The 22,622-nt window shown below is 38.5% G+C and overlaps 1 protein-coding gene across 2 annotated transcripts in view; it reads right to left on the bottom strand.

Annotated features, from left to right (window-relative positions):
- Positions 1 to 21,730, bottom strand: part of MAP3K19 (mitogen-activated protein kinase kinase kinase 19) — a 58,338-nt gene extending 36,608 nt beyond the window's left edge. The window contains exons 1-4 of one of the 2 annotated variants that reach the window (XM_081052609.1): positions 21,445 to 21,730; positions 16,187 to 16,384; positions 2,943 to 3,131; positions 814 to 968 (exon numbers count right to left, since the gene is read on the bottom strand). In XM_081052609.1, coding sequence (XP_080908735.1) covers positions 814 to 968; positions 2,943 to 3,131; positions 16,187 to 16,360 — 518 coding nt within the window. In that variant the 5' untranslated portion in view covers positions 16,361 to 16,384; positions 21,445 to 21,730. The remainder of the gene's footprint in view (positions 1 to 813; positions 969 to 2,942; positions 3,132 to 16,186; positions 16,385 to 21,444) is intronic. The other variant, XM_081052610.1, reaches the window with a different exon arrangement.
- Positions 21,731 to 22,622: the final 892 nt, after the last annotated feature.

The following is a 22,622-nucleotide window of genomic DNA, read 5'->3' on the forward strand; positions in this document are numbered from 1 at the left end:
ATACGAAATATGGAAAAAGAGCTCGGGCCATCTGTTCTTATTTTTATGACAAGCTATCTAGGTAACAACCAGCATTAGGAAACTGCAGTTTAACATGAGAGACTGCTTATGAACCCTCTGATATTTTTTTAATTAATTGTTTATTTCCCTCCTCCTAAAAGAGCATGTCGGCATATAGTAATTTTTAGATAACTGGAAATCTCTACCATACATTGTTTTTGATATTTGACAATGTTTTCCAATATAATTAGCAACAGCCTGGGGGGAGGGAGCTACATACTCAAGAATTATTTGATATCCTCAGTAACTATCAAAACAGTAGGTATTTTTAGTGGTTACCAGATGGTAAGGTGAGTGGGGGGTGGGAGATGAGGGTAAGGGGGATCAAATATATGGTGATGGAAGGAGAACTGACTCTGGGTGGTGAACACACAATGGGATTTATAGATGATGTAATACAGAATTGTACACCTGAAATCTATGTAATTTTACTAACAATTGTCACCCCAATAAATTTTTTTAAAAAAGAAAACATAGCTTACCAAATATACTGAATTAGATAAGTGGGGGAAAAAACAGTAGGTATATAACTAAATAAAACAAAAGGCCAATATCATAAGAATAATAGATAGTAACAACTAACATTTGTACAACATTTTGCAACTGCAAAGCCCCTTTTATGGACATGCATGTGCATGTAGTATACATAATTTAAAAACCCCTAATCCATATGTCTAGATTTACAAATGACTTCTGCAAATAATAATGGCATAGACACACTTCCCCTGGTGCTGTCTGACCGCTCACACTCACGCGCGGTGCCTGAGGAGCTCAGACAGAACCTCCACAGGTCTGTAGACTGTTAACATATCGAGATTCTCAAACAGGTCCACGTCTCTCACAGCCAACATCAGAGGGGTCAAGCCATGTTGGTTTGGAAAATTTATATCCAGGAACTCTTCAGATGCCTTTAAAAACATGAAACTTTATTTCCATTATGTTTCTCACTGTATGATTATTTATACTAATCTTTGCAATTTCATTGCTTGGCCAAATTCTCATTTTAACTTGAATACCTTCTTTCTCAATGTCTATATTGAGAGGGAGCAGATGAATTGAAAAAACACAGTCCTGAGAGACAGACAGACTTACGTCTGAATTTCAGCTCCTTAAGCTGGTTATGGAAGCTCCCTGATAAGGTTATATCAAGGACACTCTGATAAAAGGTGATCAAATCACCCTGATAAAGTAAGGGACACCCAGTTAAACAATGAATCATTTTCATTTGTGACATAATTATACCAAAAAATTATTTGGTATTTATCTAAAATTCAACTTAAACTGAGTGTCCTGTATTTTTATTTGCAAATCTAGCAACCCTACTCTGAAGGTCAGAATCTTCGTCTATAAAGGAGGAATAAGAGCGTTCTCCCTGCAGGATTGTTTTGATGATTGGAGAGCAGAATGTCTGGCACATGTTCAATAAACATTTGTGGAATGAAGGACTCATTTACAATAATAAAGCAGCTCGTTTATATTTATATAGTCAAATGGAGGTGGATATATAGATGTTATTTGTTGTTTCAATGTTCTAAATTCATTAAATTTTAAATTTGGATAATTTGAAAACTGAAAAGCTACTAAAAGTCCACATTATCCAATTTATTTATTTCATAGACCAAAGTAACTCTAATTTCCATTTTTATTTCACTTTCTGTCATATCTGTATAGTCAGTGTCTCTACCTCAGTTTCTCCAGGGACAAAAGAGAGATAATGATATTACCTCAGAGAGGTGCTGTGGGAATTAATTAGTTAACATATTTTTTCTGTCTCTGAAAAGAAACCACCTCTTTATATCAATGCTTATTATTAGTTAAAACCAACATGAAAGTTTTGAACTGAGAATACCCTTACAATAGCACATTAATTCAGCATCTGTTGATTAAGCTCCAGATCAAGCTATAGACACCAGTTTCTTAAAGCTTTGCTGCCAATTTTGTGAAAATTGGCAGGGGTGAAAAATGTGGTCATGAAACAGGCATTGGATTGCATTAAAATGGATTACCATTAAAATAAAATGCATTGTCCTTCCAAAAAATTTTCTAAGGCTCAGTTCATGCCATATGGCAATTTTAGACTATCATTCAGTACAACAAAAGAATTCAGAGTCCTTTGGATTTTGTTGTATATTTCCTTGAACTCTAGGTGACCAGAATATCATTCACTTTTTCTTTATCGGTTTGCATCTCTACCATAAAGGAATGGAAGAAACTGTTTCCTAGCAGCAATTGATTTTCTTTCAGTTGGAAGGTCATGTGATCTGACAGTATCTCTGAAGGTAAATGTTAAGAGTAGGCAGTTGTCCACCACCAATACTTAATGTCCTGGGTTATACATATTATTTTGCAAATTATATTGGGAAAGAGTATCTATGGGTAGAAAATGTAAACAAGAAAGAAGATCAATATCCTAAGAAGATAGCATTTTAAAAATGTATCCTATTAACTTCTTTAGTCACAACTAAATATTATGCAAAGCACAGCCTCTCTGATTCCCTTTTCAGGATAAAGATAATAACTTCAACTGGTCCAAAGGGATCTAAACAGCAATTGTACAAATGGCAATGATGTCAAGGGAACTCCTTTGAGCAAGTTGACAGTGGTTCTCTGGGGACATCCTGGGAGCACATCATTTCCCAGGTGTGTTGCCTGACTTCTTCTAAAATCCAGCTGGGTAAAAGTGGAAATAGGCTGTGTGACCTCGGTTTTCACCTCAGTGTCCGGTTTGATCCTACCGCTTTCTCATATTTCCGGCCTGAAACTTTCTGGGACTGCATTTGAAAAGAACTTCTTTTTCTTCAAGAGGAATCACACTCTGTGCCTTTCTTACCACCCAACCACCCACCTACCCGAAGGTAGAAGCAAACATCAGTTGAACTGACCAACAAGTGCTGCAGTTGTTCAAGATTGCCTTGCCACGAACTTTGTAGAAGCTGCATTTGGGGATCCTGGATTCCACTGATGGCCAAGAGTTGTCTTTGGACTTGGCAATTAGCCACATGGACTGCGGTTTGGTTGTTGTAATTGCAAAGGGTGATATCTGCTCCCTTTTCCAGAAGAAATCCAACAACCTGCAACACCACAGCATTCTTTTTTTAGCATTTTTGAGTATCAATAGTGTCTTCAGGGCTGGGTGGAAAACTTACACGTGTCTCTGATTTATGTTATAGGAAAGGAGAATAAGAGGGGCACAAAATGAAGGATTGATTTGGATGCAGGTGACTGCTATTTGCCTTTTTTAAATGTGGAAAACAAAAATGTCCATAATATGGATGGTTTGGGGGATGTTGTTTTTTTAAAAAGAAACTAGATGTCTGTGAATATTTTATGTTAAACCCACATAAAACATTGAAGTCCTATTAGTATCATCTATAATTTAGAATATAAAACCCCACAATTCAGGCTTATATATTATTGAATATTACAAGTATTTCCACAAGTATTTATAGGGAGAGAATAAACTCTTCAAAATGGTGAAGGCATAATTTACTCAACAAATATGGACTGAGCGACTAACTAGTACATGTCAAGAACTGTCCTTGGTGCTGAGATTCCAATAATGAACAAGACAGATGGCCAGCCTTTAAGGCATTTGCAATCTAGTGAGGAACAGTGACAGATTAAAAAAAAAAAAAAAAAAAGGCAATTGCGACACAGTGTGATAAATGCAATGATAGAGTGAATACAGGAAGCTGAGAGGACACTTAGAAGAAATTTATTAAGCTGTCTTAGAGGAACTGGGAAGACTTTTTGGAGAAAGTGATGTCTAAGTTGAGAACTGCAGGATCAGACTCAGTTAAGTAGGCAAAGACTGGGAGAAAGATTGTTTCAAGCAAAAGATATAGTATGAGTGTGAACAAAGTACTGTGAATGCTATGGACAGAATTATGTGCCCTAAAAATTCATATGTTGAAGCTCTAACCTGCAATGTGATTGTATTTGAAGAGAGGGTCTCTAGAAAGTACTTAAGGTTAAATAAGTTTATAAGGATGGGGCCCTAATCTGATAGGAATAGTGTCCTTATGAGAAGAGACTCCCTCTCTCTCTTATCAAGGATAACTCCCAGGTAGACTGCAGTCTATTTTTGTCTATATTCCCTACTGCCACTGCAGACCAGACCACCACGATCTCTTGCCTGAAACAATGCAACAGCCTTCTAAGAGGTCTCTCCATTTCCAAATACCTTGCATGAAACCCATTATAATAGCTAGAATCAAAATTCAGATAACACTGTTAGCAAGATGTGGAGAAATTGGAACCCTTATACACTGCTGTAAATGGTGCAGCCACTTTGGAAAATTGTCTGGCTGTTCCTCAAATGATTAAACATAGAGTTACCATATGAGCCAGTAATTCCACTCTCAGGAATGTTAGGAATGGCGTGAAAGAGAAATGAAAGCATATGGCCACACCAAAACTTGTACACAAATGTTTATACCAGCATTATTCATAATAACCAAAACATGAAAACTACCCAATTTCCATCAATGGACAAATGGATAAATAAAATTTGGTATATCCATATAATGGAATATTCTTCAGACATAAAAAGAAATGAGGTACTGATTCATGCTACAACATGGATGAACCTTGAAAAACAGCATGCTAAGTGAAAGAAGCCAATCACAAAGACCACATACTATATGATTCCATTCATATGAAAGTCCAGAATAGGAAAAACTATAGAGACAGAAAGTAGATAGTGGATGTTTAGGGCTAGGATGGGGAGAGGGAGGAAGACTAGGGAGGGAGAGCTGAAGGGTATGAGGTTTCTTTTTGGGGGAGTGGGGAGTTCTTTTTGAGGTGATGAAATGTTTGAAAAATGACTGTGGTGATGCTTGCACACTCATGTAATATATTAAAAAATCATTGAATTGCATACTTTAAATGGATAAATTGTAAGGTATGTGAATTATATCTGAATAAAGATGTTTTTGAAAATTTCTTTGCATGCCTTTGTGGCCCTGAGTGATCTCTGCCCTTATTTCCAGCCTCATCTTGTGCCACTCTTCCCTCTCCCTTTGCAAGCTCTAATCACCTTTCTATACTTCAAATATGAAAATTTTTACTAACCGAGGTCCTTTCTCTCTGTTATTCCCTCTGCTCTAACTGCTTTTCAGATGTCACCTCTTATCATTATTTCAGTCTTAGCATAAATGTAAACACATCAATGAGGACTTTCCTGACCACCTTCTCCAAGGAGGTTTCACTCTGTTGGTTACTTCAATGTGCTAATAACCATTTGTAATTTAATGAAGTGCTTTTTGTTTCCTTATTTATTGTGTTTTGCCTTCATTAGACTGCAAGTTCACAAGGGCAAGAGACCTTATCACATGAATAAATATTTTGTGAATAAGTGAATGATTTAAAATAAATAAATGGTGATACTATTTAATAAAATGGGAAACACTGATGCTGGTGTTCCCCAGGAGGATTAATATTTGGGGGGAATGATAAATACACTTTGAACATGATGTGTTTGAGATGTTTGTGACATAAAAGTGGAAATATACAGATGGAAGCTCAGCAAACTATATATACAGCACTTCAGGAGAGAGATGTGGGATGAGTTACAGAATTAGCAGCCATCCCCACATTATTGAGGAATGCCACCATTTAATGGATGAGAAGAAAGAATCCATAAATGAGACTGGGGAGATGTTGCCAGAAAAGGAGGGGGAAAACCCAGAAGGAAGCCAATGGAAGAAAGCATTTCATGAAAAATTGGTGTGCAATGCTTCTAAGAGCTGAAAGTGCCCAGTGATGTTGTAGGTCACGTTGGAAGAGCAGTCTCAGTGGAGTAGTAGGAAAAGACGACAGACTGCAATCATTTGAAGAGGTGAGGAAATGGAGACAGGGAGGGTTGACCAGCAGGACATTCTTTAGAAAGGCTGTTGAAAGACAGTTCTCTAGAAACTCCGGAAATTTGGTTTCTGTAGGTCTTGTGAGCAGAGGCGCTGACGAACAACCTTGGAAGATAGAGATGGTGTCTCCCTCAGGAGTATCAGGAAGATATGTTCCCTGGCCATTATTAAAGATCCAGACTTTCTAAGCTCAAGGCTCCTTTCTTATAATTCAACTCACTGTATGTGCAGATATCACCTCTTCATGTTGCCCTATAGGAATGAGGGCTCAGGGAACTGAAGCAAATGCTGACTAATGAACTGCCGTTTTTCTGTGACACAGGAGTTTTATGTCTTCTGCCAGACTCTGAAACGATGTCTGGCTGACTTACTAGCTTGCAAATAAAGAAAAATATCAGATGCTTCACAGATGATAATTTTTGCAAAAGGTGAAATTATGAGTGAGACAGGAATGAAAAAGGAAGAATGAGGGCTTCCTGGACTAATGAGTGGGATTTAAGGAAAGTTCATAGGAAGTAGTAGCAAATTGTATATGAATTGTTGATCAAATTGTATGGTAAATTGGATCCTCCACTTTATTGATTATAAATAACTGTTTAAGGACCTGGGAGGTAGTTGGGCTTAGTATCAGGAAATAATTTCAAAACAGCTGTTCCCTGGTTTTTGATAACTCTTCTGTGGGTGGTATCTTCCTTACCAATTGTAACAAATACAGCTAAAATTTGTCCTGGGTACATGGAAGATTCTATTCCATTTCAGACAACAGTTACAGAGATGCATATTTTCACTGAGCATGAAAGGAGGAAAATTCATGACTGAACATGGGCAGAAACCAGACAAATGTTGAACTTTGGCTGGTTTATTTGGGATACGGATGGCTAAAATGCATAATGCTTGTGAAGGAGGAGTGATAATAGTGATACCTTACAGCTCAGTCCTTCCTGCTGACAACCTTAGATCAATGTAATGATGATGGTAAAGTCTCAGAATTTTCTGTAGTGGGCTTCGGCTGCTTTAAGGAAACATTGGCTTTCTTGGGGAGATTTCCCTGCCAAAGACAAATTCTTGTGGTAAACCACAGATGAGGCATTAACTAGTGTTCAGGTTCTTAGTGACTTGATTGGGTTACAATGCTGATAAAGCTGACTCACTCACTGGAGAAACTGACACAAAGAAATCTAGACAAATTCTTGAGAATACCCTGCTGCCCTGGAAAACTCCCCTCACCCATATATTAAAACCAGGTGAAAATTTAAGAGATGTTATCATGACAATGAGTCAGCAAGTGATTCAGATTAATGTAAAATCTATTTTTTAAAAAGTCCTGCTGTGAAAGTTAAGCATGAGTCAACCAAAGGCTTCAGCTCCAGTCAGAAAGCGATGGGTCTGTCACCAATGAGTCAAGGGATCCCTGAAGTTGAAATACATGATGTCAGTAATATATCCAAAGCCCCCTCATGTAGGGCTTTGAATGGATTGAAAACTTTGGGAGTTCATTTGGTTGAGCAACGGGAAGCCTCCATGCTTCTGGAAACCAAAAGCAAATGTGCCTTGCTCATTTGCCTGTAGCCACTCTCTTTCTCCATGATCCTATACCTTTCTTCCTCCTGTACCACAACCTCAGCTGCTTTAAGGTAAAGGATCTTTAGAAGTGAGACCAGGGAAACCCTGTCTACAAAGAGGACTGAAGGTCATGGCAATCCATGAGAGTATTTTGCTGAACTTTGGGGAGGGCAGAGACTAAAACTTTTATGGCTCTCTTGAAGTCACCATCCTCACCAGAAAACTAAAGATAGAATGACGGGAAATCCTCACATATCAATAACCACCCTAAATGTAAATGACTGAACTCACCAATAAAAAGGCACAGAGTAGCAGATTGGATCGAAAAACTAAACCCAACCATATGCTGTCTCCAAGAGACGCATCTCAGCTACAAGGACAAGCACAGACTCAAAGTGAAAGGGTGGAAATTGACACTCCAAGCAAACGATATCCAGAGAAAAATCAGGTGTAGCCATACTGATATCAGATGAAACAGACTTCAGGGTAAAAAAGGGAACAAGAGACAAAGATGGACATTTCATAATGGTAAAGGGGACTATAAAACAAGAAGACATAACAGTCATCAATATTTATGCCCCCAATCAGGGAGCACCAAAATATACCAAGCAACTACTAATAGAACTAAAGGGAGAAATGACCAAAACACAATTGTGTTGACCAAAACACAATTATACTAGGGGATTTAAATACATCATTGACAGCTATGGATAGATCATCCAAACAGAAAATAAATAACAGAATAGCAGCCCTAAATGACACATTAGATGAAATGAACATAATTAACATATATAGAGCACTTCATCTTAAAACCTCAGACTATACATTTGTTTTGAGTGTACATAGAACATTCTCAAAGATAGAACATACATTGGGATATAAAATCAGCCTCAGCAAATTTAAGAAGATTGAAATCACACCAAGAATATTCTCTGATCACAAGGCTTTGAAATTGGATATCAAATGCAAAAAGAAAGCAGGAAAAAACACAAATACATGGAGATTAAACAACATACTTTTAAAGAACGACCAGGTCAAAGAAGAAGTTAGGGGAGAGATCAAAAGATACATAGAAACAAATGACAATGAAAATGCATCCTACCAAAATTTTTCGGATGCATCGAAAGCAATTTTAAGAGGGAAATTTATATCATTACAGGCCTATCTTAAGAAACAAGAAAAATCCCTAATAAATAACCTCATGTTACACCTTAAAGAACTAGAAAAAGAAGAACAAATGAAACCCAAGGTCAGCAGAAGAAAGGAAATAACGAAAATCAGAGCAGAACTAAATGAAATAGAGAACAAAAAGACTATAGAAAAAATTAACGTGACAAAGAGCTGGTTCTTTGAAAAGATTAACAAAATCGACAAACCCTTGGCTAGACTCACTAAGATAAAAAGAGAGAAGACACTAATTAACAAAATCAGAAATGGAAAAGGGGAAGTTATCACAGACACCACAGAAATACAAAGGATCATCCAAAAATACTATGAAGGACTATATGCCACCAAATTCTATAATCTAGAAGAAATGGACAAGTTCTTAGAAACATATAGCCTTCCTAGGCTGAACCATAAAGAACTGGAAAATCTAAACAGACAGATCACCAGTAACGTAATTGAATCATAAATCCAAAACCTTCCCCAAAGCAAAAGTCCTGGACCAGATGGCTTCACTAGTGAATTCTACCAAACCTTCTAAGAGGATCTAATACCAATCCTGCTCAAACTCTTCCAAAAAATTGAAGAAGAGACAATACTCCCTAACTCGTTTTATGAGGCCAACATTACCCTGATACCAAAACCTGATAAGGACAACACAAAAAAAGAAAACTACAGACCAATATCTCTGATGAATACAGATGCAAAAATCCTAAACAAAATATTAGCAAATCGAATACAACAATGCATTAAAAAGATTATTCATCACAACCAAGTGGGGTTCATCCCCGGGGCACAAGGATGGTTCAACATCCGGAAATCCATCAATGTGATACATCACATAAACAAAATAAAACAAAACAAAAATCATATGATTATATCAATTGATGCAGAAAAAGCATTTGACAAGGTACAACATCCATTTATGATTAAAACACTTAATAAAATAGATATAGAAGGAAAATACCTTAACATAATAAAGCCCATATATGACAAGCCCTCAGCTAATCTCATAATTAATGGTGAAAACTGAAGCCCTTTGCTCTACGTTCAGGAACACGACAGGTCTGTTCCCTATCACCTCTGCTTTTCAACATAGTGTTGGAAGTCCTTGCCAGAGCCATCAGGCAAGAGAAAGAAATAAGAGGCATTCAAATTGGGAATTAATATGTCAAATTATCCCTCTTTGCAGATGACATGATGCTATATAGAGAAAACCCTAAAGACTCCACCAACAAGCTGTTAGAAACAATCAACGAATACAGTAAAGTTGCTGGCTACAAAATCAACGTACAAAAGTCCATTGCTTTCCTATATACTAACAATGAAATCTCAGAAAAAGGACACAAAAAACAATTCCTTTTGCGATTGCAGCAAAAAGAATAAAATACTAGGAATAAAATTAATCAAGGATGTGAAGGACCTATACGCTGAAAACTATAAGACATTTTTAAAAGAAATTGAAGAAGACACAAAGAAATGGAAAGACATTCTGTGCTCATGGATTGGAAGAATCAACATAGTTAAAATGGCCATATTACCCAAAGCAATATACAGATTTAATGCAATCCCCATCAAAATCCCAATGACATTTTTAAAAGAAATAGAAAAAAAAATCATCAGATTTGTTTGGAACCACAAAAGACCCTGAATAGCCAAAGCAATCTTAAGAAAAAAGAACAATACTGGAGGTATCGCACTCCCTGACTTTAGCTTGTACTACAAGGCTACAATAATCAAAACAGCATGGTGTTGGCAGAAAAACAGACACGTAGACCAATGGAATAGAATTGAGAACCCAGAAATAAAACCACATAAATATGGACAGATAATTTTTGACAAAGTAGCAAAAAACATGCAATGGAGAAAAGACAGCCTCTTCAATAAATGGTGCAGGGAGAATTGGAAAGCCACGTGCAAAAGAATGAAACTGGACTGCTATCTGTCACCATGTACCAAAATTAATTCAAAATGGATCAAAGACTTAAGCATAAGACCTGACACAATAAACTGCATAGAAGAAAACATAGGTACTAAATTTATGGACCTTGGGTTCAAAGAGCATTTTTGACTCTTTTGACTGATGAGCATTTTGACTCATCTCTTTTGACAAAGAGAATTTGACTCCAAAGGCAAGGGAATTAAAAGCTAAAATAAATGAATGGGACTATATGAAGCTTAAAAGCTTCTGCACAGCAAAAGAAACCATCTACAAAATAAAGAGGCAACCGACTGAATGGGAGAAGATTTTTGCAAACAGTGCCTCCGATAAGGGGCTAATATCCAAAATATAAAAGGAACTCATGAAACTCAACAACAAAAAAACAAACAATCCAATTGAAAAATGGGCAGAGGACCTGAAGAGACATTTCTCCAAAGAGGACATACAAATGGCAAATAGACATATGAAAAAATGCTCAACATCACTAATCATCAGAGAAATGCGAATAAAAACCACAATGAGATATCACCTCACCCCAGTCAGAATGGCTATCATCAACAAGACAAGTAGTAACAAGTGTTGGAGAGGCTGTGGAGAAAAAGGAACCCTCATACACTGTTGGTGGGAATGCAGACTGGTGCAGCCGTTATGGAAGGCAGTGTGGAGGTTCCTCAAAAAATTACGAATAGAATTATCATATGGCCCAGCAGTCCCTCTCCTGGGTATCTACCCAAAAAATCTGAAAACATTTATCCATAAAGACACGTGTGGTCCAATGTTCATTGCAGCTTTGTTTACGGTGGCCAAGACATGGAAACAACCAAAATGTCCTTTGATAGATGAATGGATAAAAAAGTTGTGGTATATATACACAATGGAATACTATTCGGCGGGAAGAAAAGACGATATAGGAACATTTGTGACAACATGGATGGATCTTGAGAGTATAATGCTAAGCGAAATAAGTCAGACAGAAAAAGCAGAGAACCTTGTGATTTCACTGATATGTGGTATATAAACCAAAAACAACAAAAGAACAAGAGAAACAAATGAGAAACAAAAACTCATAGACACAGACAATAGTTTAGTGGTTACCAGAGGGTAAGGGGGTCGGCGGTGGGAGATGAGGGTAAGGGCGATCAAATATATGGTGATGGAAGGAGAACTGACTCGGGGTGGTGAACACACAATGGGATTTATAGATGATGTAATACAGAATTGTACACCTGAAATCTGTGTAATTTTACTAACAATCGTCACCCCAATAAATTAAAAAAAAAAAAAAAGAGAGAGAGAGACCTTGTGACCCTCAGACCCAGTATCCCCACTTTGGGGTGAGTCAACTCAAAGTCAATGACAAACATGCTGGGAGAGGCCCCACCAGCCTTGCTAGTCACATGGAAATGGTATAGTTAAAAAAGCAGCTGGCCTGGCCATGTTGGCATCCTTTCTTTACATGAAAAAGCAGTAAATTTCCTTTTGAGGGAAGTTTCATCCCCCACTATGCCACCTGAAGCAAAGCCACTGGTTCAGAAGGATTTCACATCATAGGGGTTCCCCTAAGTGCATGGGCCTGGGGCACTGATGGATAAGCCAAGCTGAAACGTGATGGCATGTGCTAAGCTGCTGTAGCTGGTCAGCCTCCATCAGCCATGCAAAACTAACAACAGATGTGATTGTTCCATTCAATGGGTAGGATTCATGGCTGTTCCCATAGCTCTAGCCACCACTCCCCTTGATGAACCCTGTTACATTTGTACCGATTCTTGGTCTTCTGCCAATGGCCTAGCTGTTGGCTCTGCCACTTGGAAAATTATAGACTGGCAGATTCAAAACACTTTGTTAAGGCCATGAACTGTAGAAACAAACTGTCTGGGTGAACTCCTGTAGAAACCCATGGCGAGGGTCTGTTCTCCCATGGGATAGACTGGAATGAAACTATTGATTGATCCTGCACAACCCAGATTGCCTCCACTGCTGCCTGGACCCACCATTATCAGACATGGCAATACAGCCACCAAGATAGACTGAGCACAAAGTGAAAAATTCTGTGTGTGATACACGGGTGAAGTTGTCGCTACTGAAGTAGGAAAAATAGACTTTGTGGTGGTGGAAGGAGAGAAACAACCCCAGTACCTAAAGAGAGAACATCCTAGAGCCTGGGAAGTGCAGGGGAGGGAGGGTCATTAATAATCTTTGCCCTTCAGAACCACCCTGGGAGCTTTCCTCATGAAAGAAAATGTCCTGGTGTGGCTCTCCGAAACTGTGGCAAACACCTTAAATTTAACTGACTGTTAGGTCGGCCAGATAGCCCAATCATGGTTTGATTGCCAATTCCCTTAGCCTTACCAAGAAGTCTATTAACAACAGTTGCCGACAGCCCCCGTTCTTGTACCATCCATGTAAGATTCTTGTCAACACCTCCCGATTTCTTCTCACTCCCATTCCTGTAGCCATCACTCACTCATTCTGTGGGGCGAATGAATGCTACGAGGCTATTGGCATAGACAAACAGGACTGATAATCCTCCCAAATCAGGGCCAGACGCAATGATTCAGACCGAATGGGGAATCCTCAGGCTTGCCAGTCAGCTGAGAGGCCAAGTGGGGGCTCTGTCAACCTGTGCCCCCTTGCTAATGTAGGTCCCACTTGGGGGCAGGGGAACAACAACTGTAAACACCACTCTCTGCCCCACACACACCCCTATCCCCAAGGGAAACACTTATGTGGGAACCTGGCGTTAACTTGCATCCCTCCTGAAAACACGATCTTAGGCCTTAGGGGTGGTTATAAGAGACCTTCAAATCTTTAAGGAAATGCCGTCAGTAAATAATGTAGCCTCAGTTGACTTCAGAGCTCTCCCCAAAATGAAGCTACCATTGGTTATTTGGGGGACCTTCCAGAGGGATAGCTGACTTATCATTCATGTGTCCTCTGTGGATAATTATGCTTAAGACAGGAGTCGTCCAATTAGAAAAAAATAGAACAAAATTTGTCCCTGACTTTCGTTGACGGTATCAATGACACCACTTCATCCCTGAAAGACATTCAGATCAGCAGTCCAATCATTGGCCAGGGTTGTTGTGGATGATAGAATTGCCCTAGACTCCTTCCTTGCAGGCCAAGGGGCATTCTGGGCAATGGCTAATACATGCTACTGTACTTGGATTGATGTCCAGACCCAATGGGAAGACCAAGAGAGAAGCTTCAGGAGAAACAACCTGATTTTTGAGGGCAGACCCTGATGGTTTATGGGATTTGTTCACCTGAGGGGTCCAGGACCCTGGGTGGCATGGTTAATGCTGGCCTATGGTATGGCTTCATTCTGCTGGTCGGAGTCCTGTTGATAGAAGCTTTAATCAAATGTTGTATGAGACATATTAACAGATTTGGCCCCAGCCTTTGTTGGTCAGATTAATCAGAGTTACCAACAGAGGGCTGTACTCATGGGGAAATTCAGCAGAAACCAAGACAATGTAGAAATGAAGGGTAGATATTTTTAGGAGACAAGTCTCCCTGGGTCTGTCATATTTCTACAAGTCTTATGAGCAGAAGCACTAACTACCTTTGCACTAGACTCTATTTTCAAGTTTGTTTGTATAATGAATAGCCTTGGATAGCCATAGTGTCTTCTTCTGGAGCAAAGGATAAGTTTGCTTACTGACCATTTTAAAAACTTCAGTTCCCTAAGTTTAGCGTTCCTGTCCTGCAATCCAATCCACTGTATGAGCAGGTCATGTGGCCCCCTTCCTATCATCCTATGGGAATGAGAGCTTAGGGAACTGACACAAAACTGATCACACTCTGGCTAATGCTATTGTTATGAGTAAGAAAGTGCCCTTTGTTTCTGACCCATTTGTGTTTCTTATGCCAAGAATCCAAGAAATTGTGGCAGGCTAACTTGTTAGTTTGCAATTAGGATAAAAATCTCAGATCTTTCTTAGTTCAGCAGTCTGCAGGTGAAGAGGCCTGAAAGAGAAACAAAAGTGGTTGGAGGAGGATTGTGGGGTCCGGGAAGATGTTTGTTTATTGATGTGTCATCAAAAGGGAGGTATCTAAGTACATTAAATGCTAATACAAAGTAGCATCATTGTTTGCAATAACATAAATATGAAACCAACCACCTGTCCATCAAAGGATAGACAGATAAGATGTGGTGTAAGTGGAATACTAGATAGCAGGAAGAATGAAAAACCACAGCTACATGTGTTGAAATGGATGCATTTCAAAAACATAATAACGAACAGAAGAAGCAAGTTACAGAGAAACACATGCAGTGTGAGTTTGTTTTTATAAACTTCAAAAACAGGACAAGTTAACAATGTAGTATTTAGAAATATATGGAGAAGTTGGGAATGAGTAACCCAAAATTCAAGGCAATGATTATGAAGTGGGAGGATGCGATTCACGAGGAGCATATAGATGGTATTTGAGGCCCGGTGGTGTTCTAATTTTTGGCTTAGATGGTTGATATATAGGTGCTAGTCTCATTTTTCTTTTAGTTGTACATACATGTTTCTTTTTTTTTATTAGTTTCAGGTGCACAAGACAAAGTAATACTTAGACGTTTATCATTTATATCCCTCACACTGTGTGGACCCCCATCCACTATCCATGTTTCTTTTTAAAAGCATATATGCTAATATTTTACAGTTTGCTTGAAAGGTGTTAATAGAAAAGAATCAAAAGAGAAAAAGAGCTAAGAATGAGCCAAGAGAGAGGCTAATTGAGGTTGCCAGGAAGGGTTAAGGGTCGCTTTGCCTTTAGACTCCCAAGAACTTGTGGTAGAGGCACCAACCTGTGCAGCTGAGTGAAATTCATCTTTTTCAGCATAGTTTCCTCATTCCAAACCCTTTTCTATAACCATTGTAGCCACTTCCTTGCTGCCCCTCCTCAATTCCAAGTGCTTATATTGTTACCACTTCCACCTACGTTCTTAAAAAGGGTCGTATAAGTTCCACACGCTATGGTATAAATGATCAGTAAGATTGAAATGGATTATTCACTCACTAGTTTATTCATTTAATAAATATTTATGAAGTACCTAGGTATGTCAGGCACTCTAGCTGTGTATATAGCTAGAGGACAATCTTCTGCCCTTTTATATCTTACTGTTATTTACGTACTCCTCTTTCCCTACTATCAGGATTACATGCATTTGTTAGAACAGGGAACACATTTCCAGGTACTGATGGGCCTGAGGGTGGGAAGTTAAAATGAGGAAAAACTCAGGCTCCATTATGTGTTCTCACTGGACCATCAGCTCCTCAAGGGTGACATCTGATTCAACTTTGTATCTAACATGAAGTCTAGTATATTGCCTTGGGTATAGCGAGAATATTTGTTGACTGAGTGAGGGAATAGCTAAAGATGGCAACTGTCTACATTATTTAGGGTCCCCCAGTTCTCCCTCAAGTAGCCCCATACACCTTACCTCCACTGCCAACCCGCCCCCCCATCTCCCCCCCCCCCCCCGCTTCATGCCTTCAGGTGTTCTTTCATGGAGGTGGGTGATAATGCTATCCCCAAATATCCCATCTTGAAATCCTTATCTTAGGAGACTATTCATGGACCCCTGGATACCACACGTTACCTCTGTTAGATTTTCTTCTGCTGCAGTAATGAGTGGTGTATTCCCAGTCTTAGGATGCTGAAAGTCAAGGTTTCCAAGGATGGAATGGACTTTAGTAATATGGTCACAGATGAGTTCCACATCACCTCTTGAAATTACTTCCAGGAAATCATGAATCAGTTTATTTTTATTCATCTTTCTTGTTCCATATAATGGCCTCTAAGAGAAAATAAATGATTTAATTAAATGACAGCTCACAAAAGAGTGGGTAATTCAAATGTAACATATTCTATTTTTAGTGTCACCTGTTTCATTCTCTTATATGTAAAATATTGTAAAAGTTTTAAAGACAAGTTTGAATAAGGGGGAAACCCATAATCCCACCAATTTTGGTTCTTTGCACACATTTTGTAAATTAGGAACAATAATAATTTTACTGTCACTTTGCAAGATCTGCTATGTTGAGGCAAGGATGGATCAACACCAGAATAGAAAGTGTACAAGCTTTGGAGACTCATAGAATCCGGGTTCAAATCCCTCATCCACAGATTATCAACTGTGTATTCTTGAGCATGTCACTCAACTTCTCTGAACTTCATATACTCATCTCTAACATGGAAATGATAATGCCCTCTTCAAATGGTTAGTGAGGATTGGAAATTGGAAGTGTTGGCTCATTCTGTTGGAGAAAATTCTTGTAGGATTTTATTTTCTTTAGTGTTCTGTTATTAAAACTCCTAAAAGTATTTTCTTTGTGGAAGTTTGATCTTCCCAACAATACTGAAAACTCTTCAATAGCAGGGACCTTCCATGCCTTCTGCTTTTGTATCCTCCATAATTCTAACACAGTGTGAGTCATTGAAGAACCTGGTGGCCACCATTAGAGATTTTCCAGGGAAGTTTTAATTTTAAATATCCCCTCAGTTTTCCAAATCATTGAGGTAGCTCTTAAATTGCAGTTTTTGAAGTCACCAAATGGCTTCCCCCCCACCCCAGCCTCTTGCTGTTGGAAACAACACAAAATCCTGCCTTAGGCTCTGTATTTCATTTTCAGCTTCAGACACTATAGTCATATGCTAATTCATTGAGTGAGCAATTTACTTACAATGAACTGGCATTTGTCTAGAAGCAAAAGAACAAAAGGCCCATTTCACAGTACAATTTTGTGGAGAAAAGCTAAGAAAAATACACAGGAAAAAGTCTAGAATTGGTCTTCAACGTTCTAAACACACAGATGCCTTCAGAATACATGGGCCAAACTACATGGAGTGGTTTTTCTCAAAGAGAACATGTACTTCACCCCAGAAATAGTACTGTTTGATAAATTCATCCATTCATTTAAGAGGATACTATTGTCTTCAGGATCTTTCATTGACTTGTCACAATAGAACATAATATAAAATAGTTAAGACAAAATATAAGGAAGAAAATACATAATGAAGCATCAAAGCAAATGATAAATATTGAATCTTATAGATGCCAGAGAAATGAGATGGTCATGTGGGCTGGAGCATCCATGGAAAGAAAGGCATCAATAATATTTGGAGACCCTGAGTGAAGGAGGAAGGGCAGATTGGAGTGGGGGAAGGGCATGAACAAAGGCCTATACCCACGGTCAGTGAGGAGAGAGTGGACCCAGTGGGAATTTACACTCTACTGCTGAACAGGTCTGGAAGGCCAAGGACAGTTCTGAATAGTGCCTTTCAGAAACGCTGGCACTTTAGGAAGATTATTAGGATAGTGAATAGAAAGGCACAAAGAAAAACAAATTGAAAGTAAAGCTTACCAGGACTTGTGATAGGTTGGCCACAGAAAATGAAAGATGGGTCCAAGAGGGTGGGGTTGGGCAGCTGGGAAAGGCCTGATATGGAGGAAGCACGCGTTTACATTTACGGAATGATAATAGATGGGGTCAGCAGCAGAGCCAGCATGTAAGGAAGGCATCTTGTATCTTTGGCTTTTGAAGAAACGTGGCCTTTACTTAGTGCAGTTTTCTACACTTCCTTGAGTATAAGTGTCATGCGATACCTTTGTTATAAATAATGATTTCCAGATTCCTTTTGATTTAGTAGGTCTGGCATGAGACTGGGACTCTCCTCCCTTTTTGTTTTAATTTAAAAAAATTAATAGACTGTATTTTTTTAGAGTAGTTTTAGGTTCACAATAGAATTGAGTGGAAAGCACAGAGAATTCCCATATACTCCCTGACGCCCCCCTCTCCGCCCAAACACACTATCAGCATCCAGCCCCAGAGGTGTACAATTGTTACAAGTGATGAACATACATTTTGACACATCATTATCATCCAAAGTCTAGAATTTACATTAGGGTTCACTCTCAGGGCTGCACATTCTAAGGGTTTGGATAAATGTCTAATGACATGTATCCACCATTACCGTATCAGTAGTTTCACTGCCCTGAAAATCCTTCATGCTCCACCTGTTCCATTCTCCCTCCTCTCTAATCCCTGGCAACCACTGATTTTCTAACTGTCTCCAGGATGTACTATTTTCTTTTTTTTTCTCTCAAGCATTCAGATGATTCTTATCATTAGACAACTTCTGGAAACACCGACCTAGTGATTAGAATCCATACCACAACCTTTCTTGTAATTCACTTTATTTTCTAATCAACCTTCATCATTTCCACTATTTCTCTCGATTTAAGTTTCCTAGGATTAAATAATAGTGCTTCCCCAAATTTCTAGTAGAGAATAAATTGAAATAGAGAATCAATTCCTAAAGTCTTTTCCTACCTTTCCTCAAAGTGACATTACATAAGAAAACCAATACTATAATAAAAACATTTATTAAATGCTTACTACATGCCACACACATTCTAAATGCTTTACATAGATTTTGTCTGTTTAATTCCAAACAGCACCGTCAGAACCGTAGTATTACTATCCATATTTTACAGGTGAGGAAGGCAAAGCGCGGGCATTGGCAAAATGGGATCTCACACTGGAGAGATGTGTCAGGGCCCCAAAAGACTTAATGGAACTAGTATTTAAAGGAACATTTGTAAAATAAGCCTATTTTCATTTCCTCATTTGCATCTTAGGTAGAAGGGGTTGGGTTAATCACGCTCCTCAATGGCAGTATTAGGCCTTGTCTGGTTTTCCTCTTGTTCATTTGTTTCCCCCCCACCCCCCCCACACCCCCACACCCCCACACCCCCACACCCCCATACCCCCACCCCAGTCAGCTCAGATCCCCGGTCCCACTTCCCTCTGCCTCACAGTGACCCAACCTAACGTGCCTGGAGGTATCCTCATATGTGTATGTCTTTATAAGGCATATGGTACTGTTACGTGTGTGTGCCTGTTTTAAATTTGCAGAAATGATGTTGTATCATAGCTCTTGCTACTCATTACTTTAACTTAACACGTTGTTTTCAAGCGTTAGCCTTATACTTCTGCGTACCTCTGGTTGTTTGCTTCCAATGGCTGTATCGTGGGTATCCACCAGATTTTATTATCCCTTCCCTTGATGATTGACATCTAAGTTGCTCCAACTTCCCACTCCATAAACAACACTGATAAATATCCTTGGTCAGGCCTTGTTACGCACTATGCAAAAGTCTCTTTGGGGTGAATGGGCCGAGTGTATTTAATTTCACCAAATACTTCCGGATTGTTCTCTAGAATGGCTGTATAAACTTACACCCCACCCGTAGTGCCTGTTTACTTTAAGCTTTCTAAAGGAAGCCGACATTTGGTTGATTGCTGTCACTTAACCATCATTATCCTAATAATTAGCATTAGATAAGCTGTGTACTTTAAACTTTACTAAGGGCTGGCTGAGGGAACAAATGATACACTCGAAATCAGGCCACAGAAAATTTGAAAACCAGTATACACATCTGCCCTAGCCAATTGCTTTACAACTTGTATTTATATAGTATTTGCAAAGAAATGCTTTTGAAAACAAAGGATAATTAAAACCTGTCCTTCAATAAAGCTGAAAATCAGATATTCAAATAACAAGGAGGCAAGAAATATACACTTATATCACCAGCTTATTCATAAAGTGGAAGTAAGACCCCCACAGATATTTTTTCCCATAGTTATTACTCCTGGCAATGAAATGACAATGTATGTTATGGAATTATGGTTTAAATTAATTAGTTGTGGTTTAGAGAGTACTATCTATTCTCTAAATAAAAAATGAAAATTAAGATTTAAACCAAACTGCAACCTGAAAATTATCAAATTGAATCACTAAAATACTGGGCAATGTGGTCATTAGATGGTCATGCATTGTCTCACATGCTCACTAGTGACTAGAGGAAGACAGTAGCAGCATTCCTATATACAGAGGGTGCCAAAAAATGTATACACATTTTAAGAAAGGAAAACTGTATTAAAATTTTAATACTCAATATACACCAATTTAAAAAAAAAGATGAATACAAGTCATGTTTGACTTCCGCAATTACAAGAGGTGTTCAAAGTGGTTACCATCAGTGTCCAGACACTTCTGATTACGGTGAACTACTGCTTGGGCAACGTTGACCAAAGTGTCCACTTGTATACATTGTCGGCACCCCTGGTACAGTTCTCTCTTTCAATTAACATGGACAGACCCACATTGCTTTTGATTAGTGAGCTCCCTACATTTCAGTCTGTACATTTCCATTTTAAGTTTTTTTATAAGAAAATTTTTCTCAGTTTTCCCTTTAGGATTATTTTGATCAATGATTTATAAGCAATAATATTTCATTCCACAGGGATTTCTGATGTAGCATCTATTGAAGCCCAGTTTCTTTTATCTTTAATTGTGTGCATGGTTAATTCTAAAACAAAATCTTTTTATTACACTGTACATTTGATTTGGAATCTTATGTAATTAAAACAAAATTATCAGAATCCTCTTTCATATTGAGAAAATATGACCAAGGACACATATATACAATAATAGGGGATTACAAGAAAGTTTATACCACGTAAAGTCAACACTTGTTGAGGTGATTAAAATAAAAGATTGTCCCTGGATATAATTCAATGGAAGCAAGTATTTTATATGCTGTTCTTGTTTCTACCAGTTTAGCCTATAGTCTAGAGGCATTTGCATAAAATATTAGAAGGGATTGTCTCAATATTGGAAAAGACAAAAATAGCTTATAACAACTCTAACGATATAATTATTTGAGATTAGGACGCATTTTTATCTATCAGTTTACCCGATGTTCCTCCTGTGGGATACCCTTTGGGGTGAAAAAAAGTTATAACAGATGGTATTATCTTAAACGTGATGAAAAGTGGGAATTTGGCTTACCTATAGTGTGTTTTGCGGATAGAGTTGGTACACAGTTGAAGAAACACCAAGCCAAACAGCAGTCCACGTCATCCTAATTCATTGTGGCATTGATTTCGGGGACAGCTTGTCAACTTGCACTTCAACAAGGGTTACATTTAAAAGCAGCATAGATGTAGATTTTTTTCGTTGATTGTTTTCCACTGTTACACAGCTCAAAGTACTTTTGAAAAAATAATTAAAGCTGGTTCTGCGTGCACAAACCCTTCAGTTAGCTGCAAAACGACTGCTTAGTTTACAGGCTGTCACCCAGGCAACCATCCACTGTGCACTTAGCTTGGAGAATTGAAAGCAGGACAATCTCATCCAGGAAGGAAAACAAGTATTGTACACTCCTCAAAGTTGCTGTTTAAGTGCTTAAAAGAGTTGTATCCCAGTGTATTTCCCTGGTTGGCACAATTGCTATTATCACTGACCCACTGAGATTTTCTCCAGGAAAGCCATACCTTTGTAATCACTGTAATATGCCAGAAGGGCTCCTTTCCAAATCTGACTGAATCTAATAGAGTGAGAACCCAATAGCTTAGGCCCAAAGTGGTTGTATTATAGAGTCATGCTTGAGAAACCACTGGTGAATGGAAATTCTTACATTAGAACATATTTCTTGTCTCTACTTGTGATTATTTCCAAGTAAATGCTTCAGTAAATGGACTACATTTTTTTCATCACCCAATTCAAACTGAAGCAATTTGACATTAATCCAAGCACATACCGGCTTGGATTACTCTGTTTTACTTCCTACAACCTACCTTGTTTTCTCCTCCCAGTAAGAATAGTACACTCTCTTAGCTTTTATGTCAAGAGAAAGTGAGAAGTACTGTGGGTTTCTGATGTTTAGGATTTCTGCAGAGCTACCCTTGGGTTCAGGGTGGTCTGCAACCCATCAGTATTTCAATTGGTTCCCCAAAGAGTAATCCTCTTCTTGTCTCTCATTTTGAGAAATAGTCATTCATTCATTCAAATCATGTTTTTTCAAGAAATTCAGATTTTCAGAAACAATGGTGAGTCAGGCATGCAAAACAAAAACAATATTAAGTGATAAGGCCACCAAGGAGCTGTGCAAAAGGCTCTAAGGAAGCATGGAAGGGTCATGTCTAACTTTCCGGGTTGGAAGGAGTAGGGTATATTAGTTTTCTAGG

Source organism: Rhinolophus hipposideros (genome assembly GCF_964194185.1).
Source record: "Rhinolophus hipposideros genome assembly, chromosome: 6".
NCBI classification, from domain to species: domain Eukaryota; kingdom Metazoa; phylum Chordata; class Mammalia; order Chiroptera; family Rhinolophidae; genus Rhinolophus; species Rhinolophus hipposideros.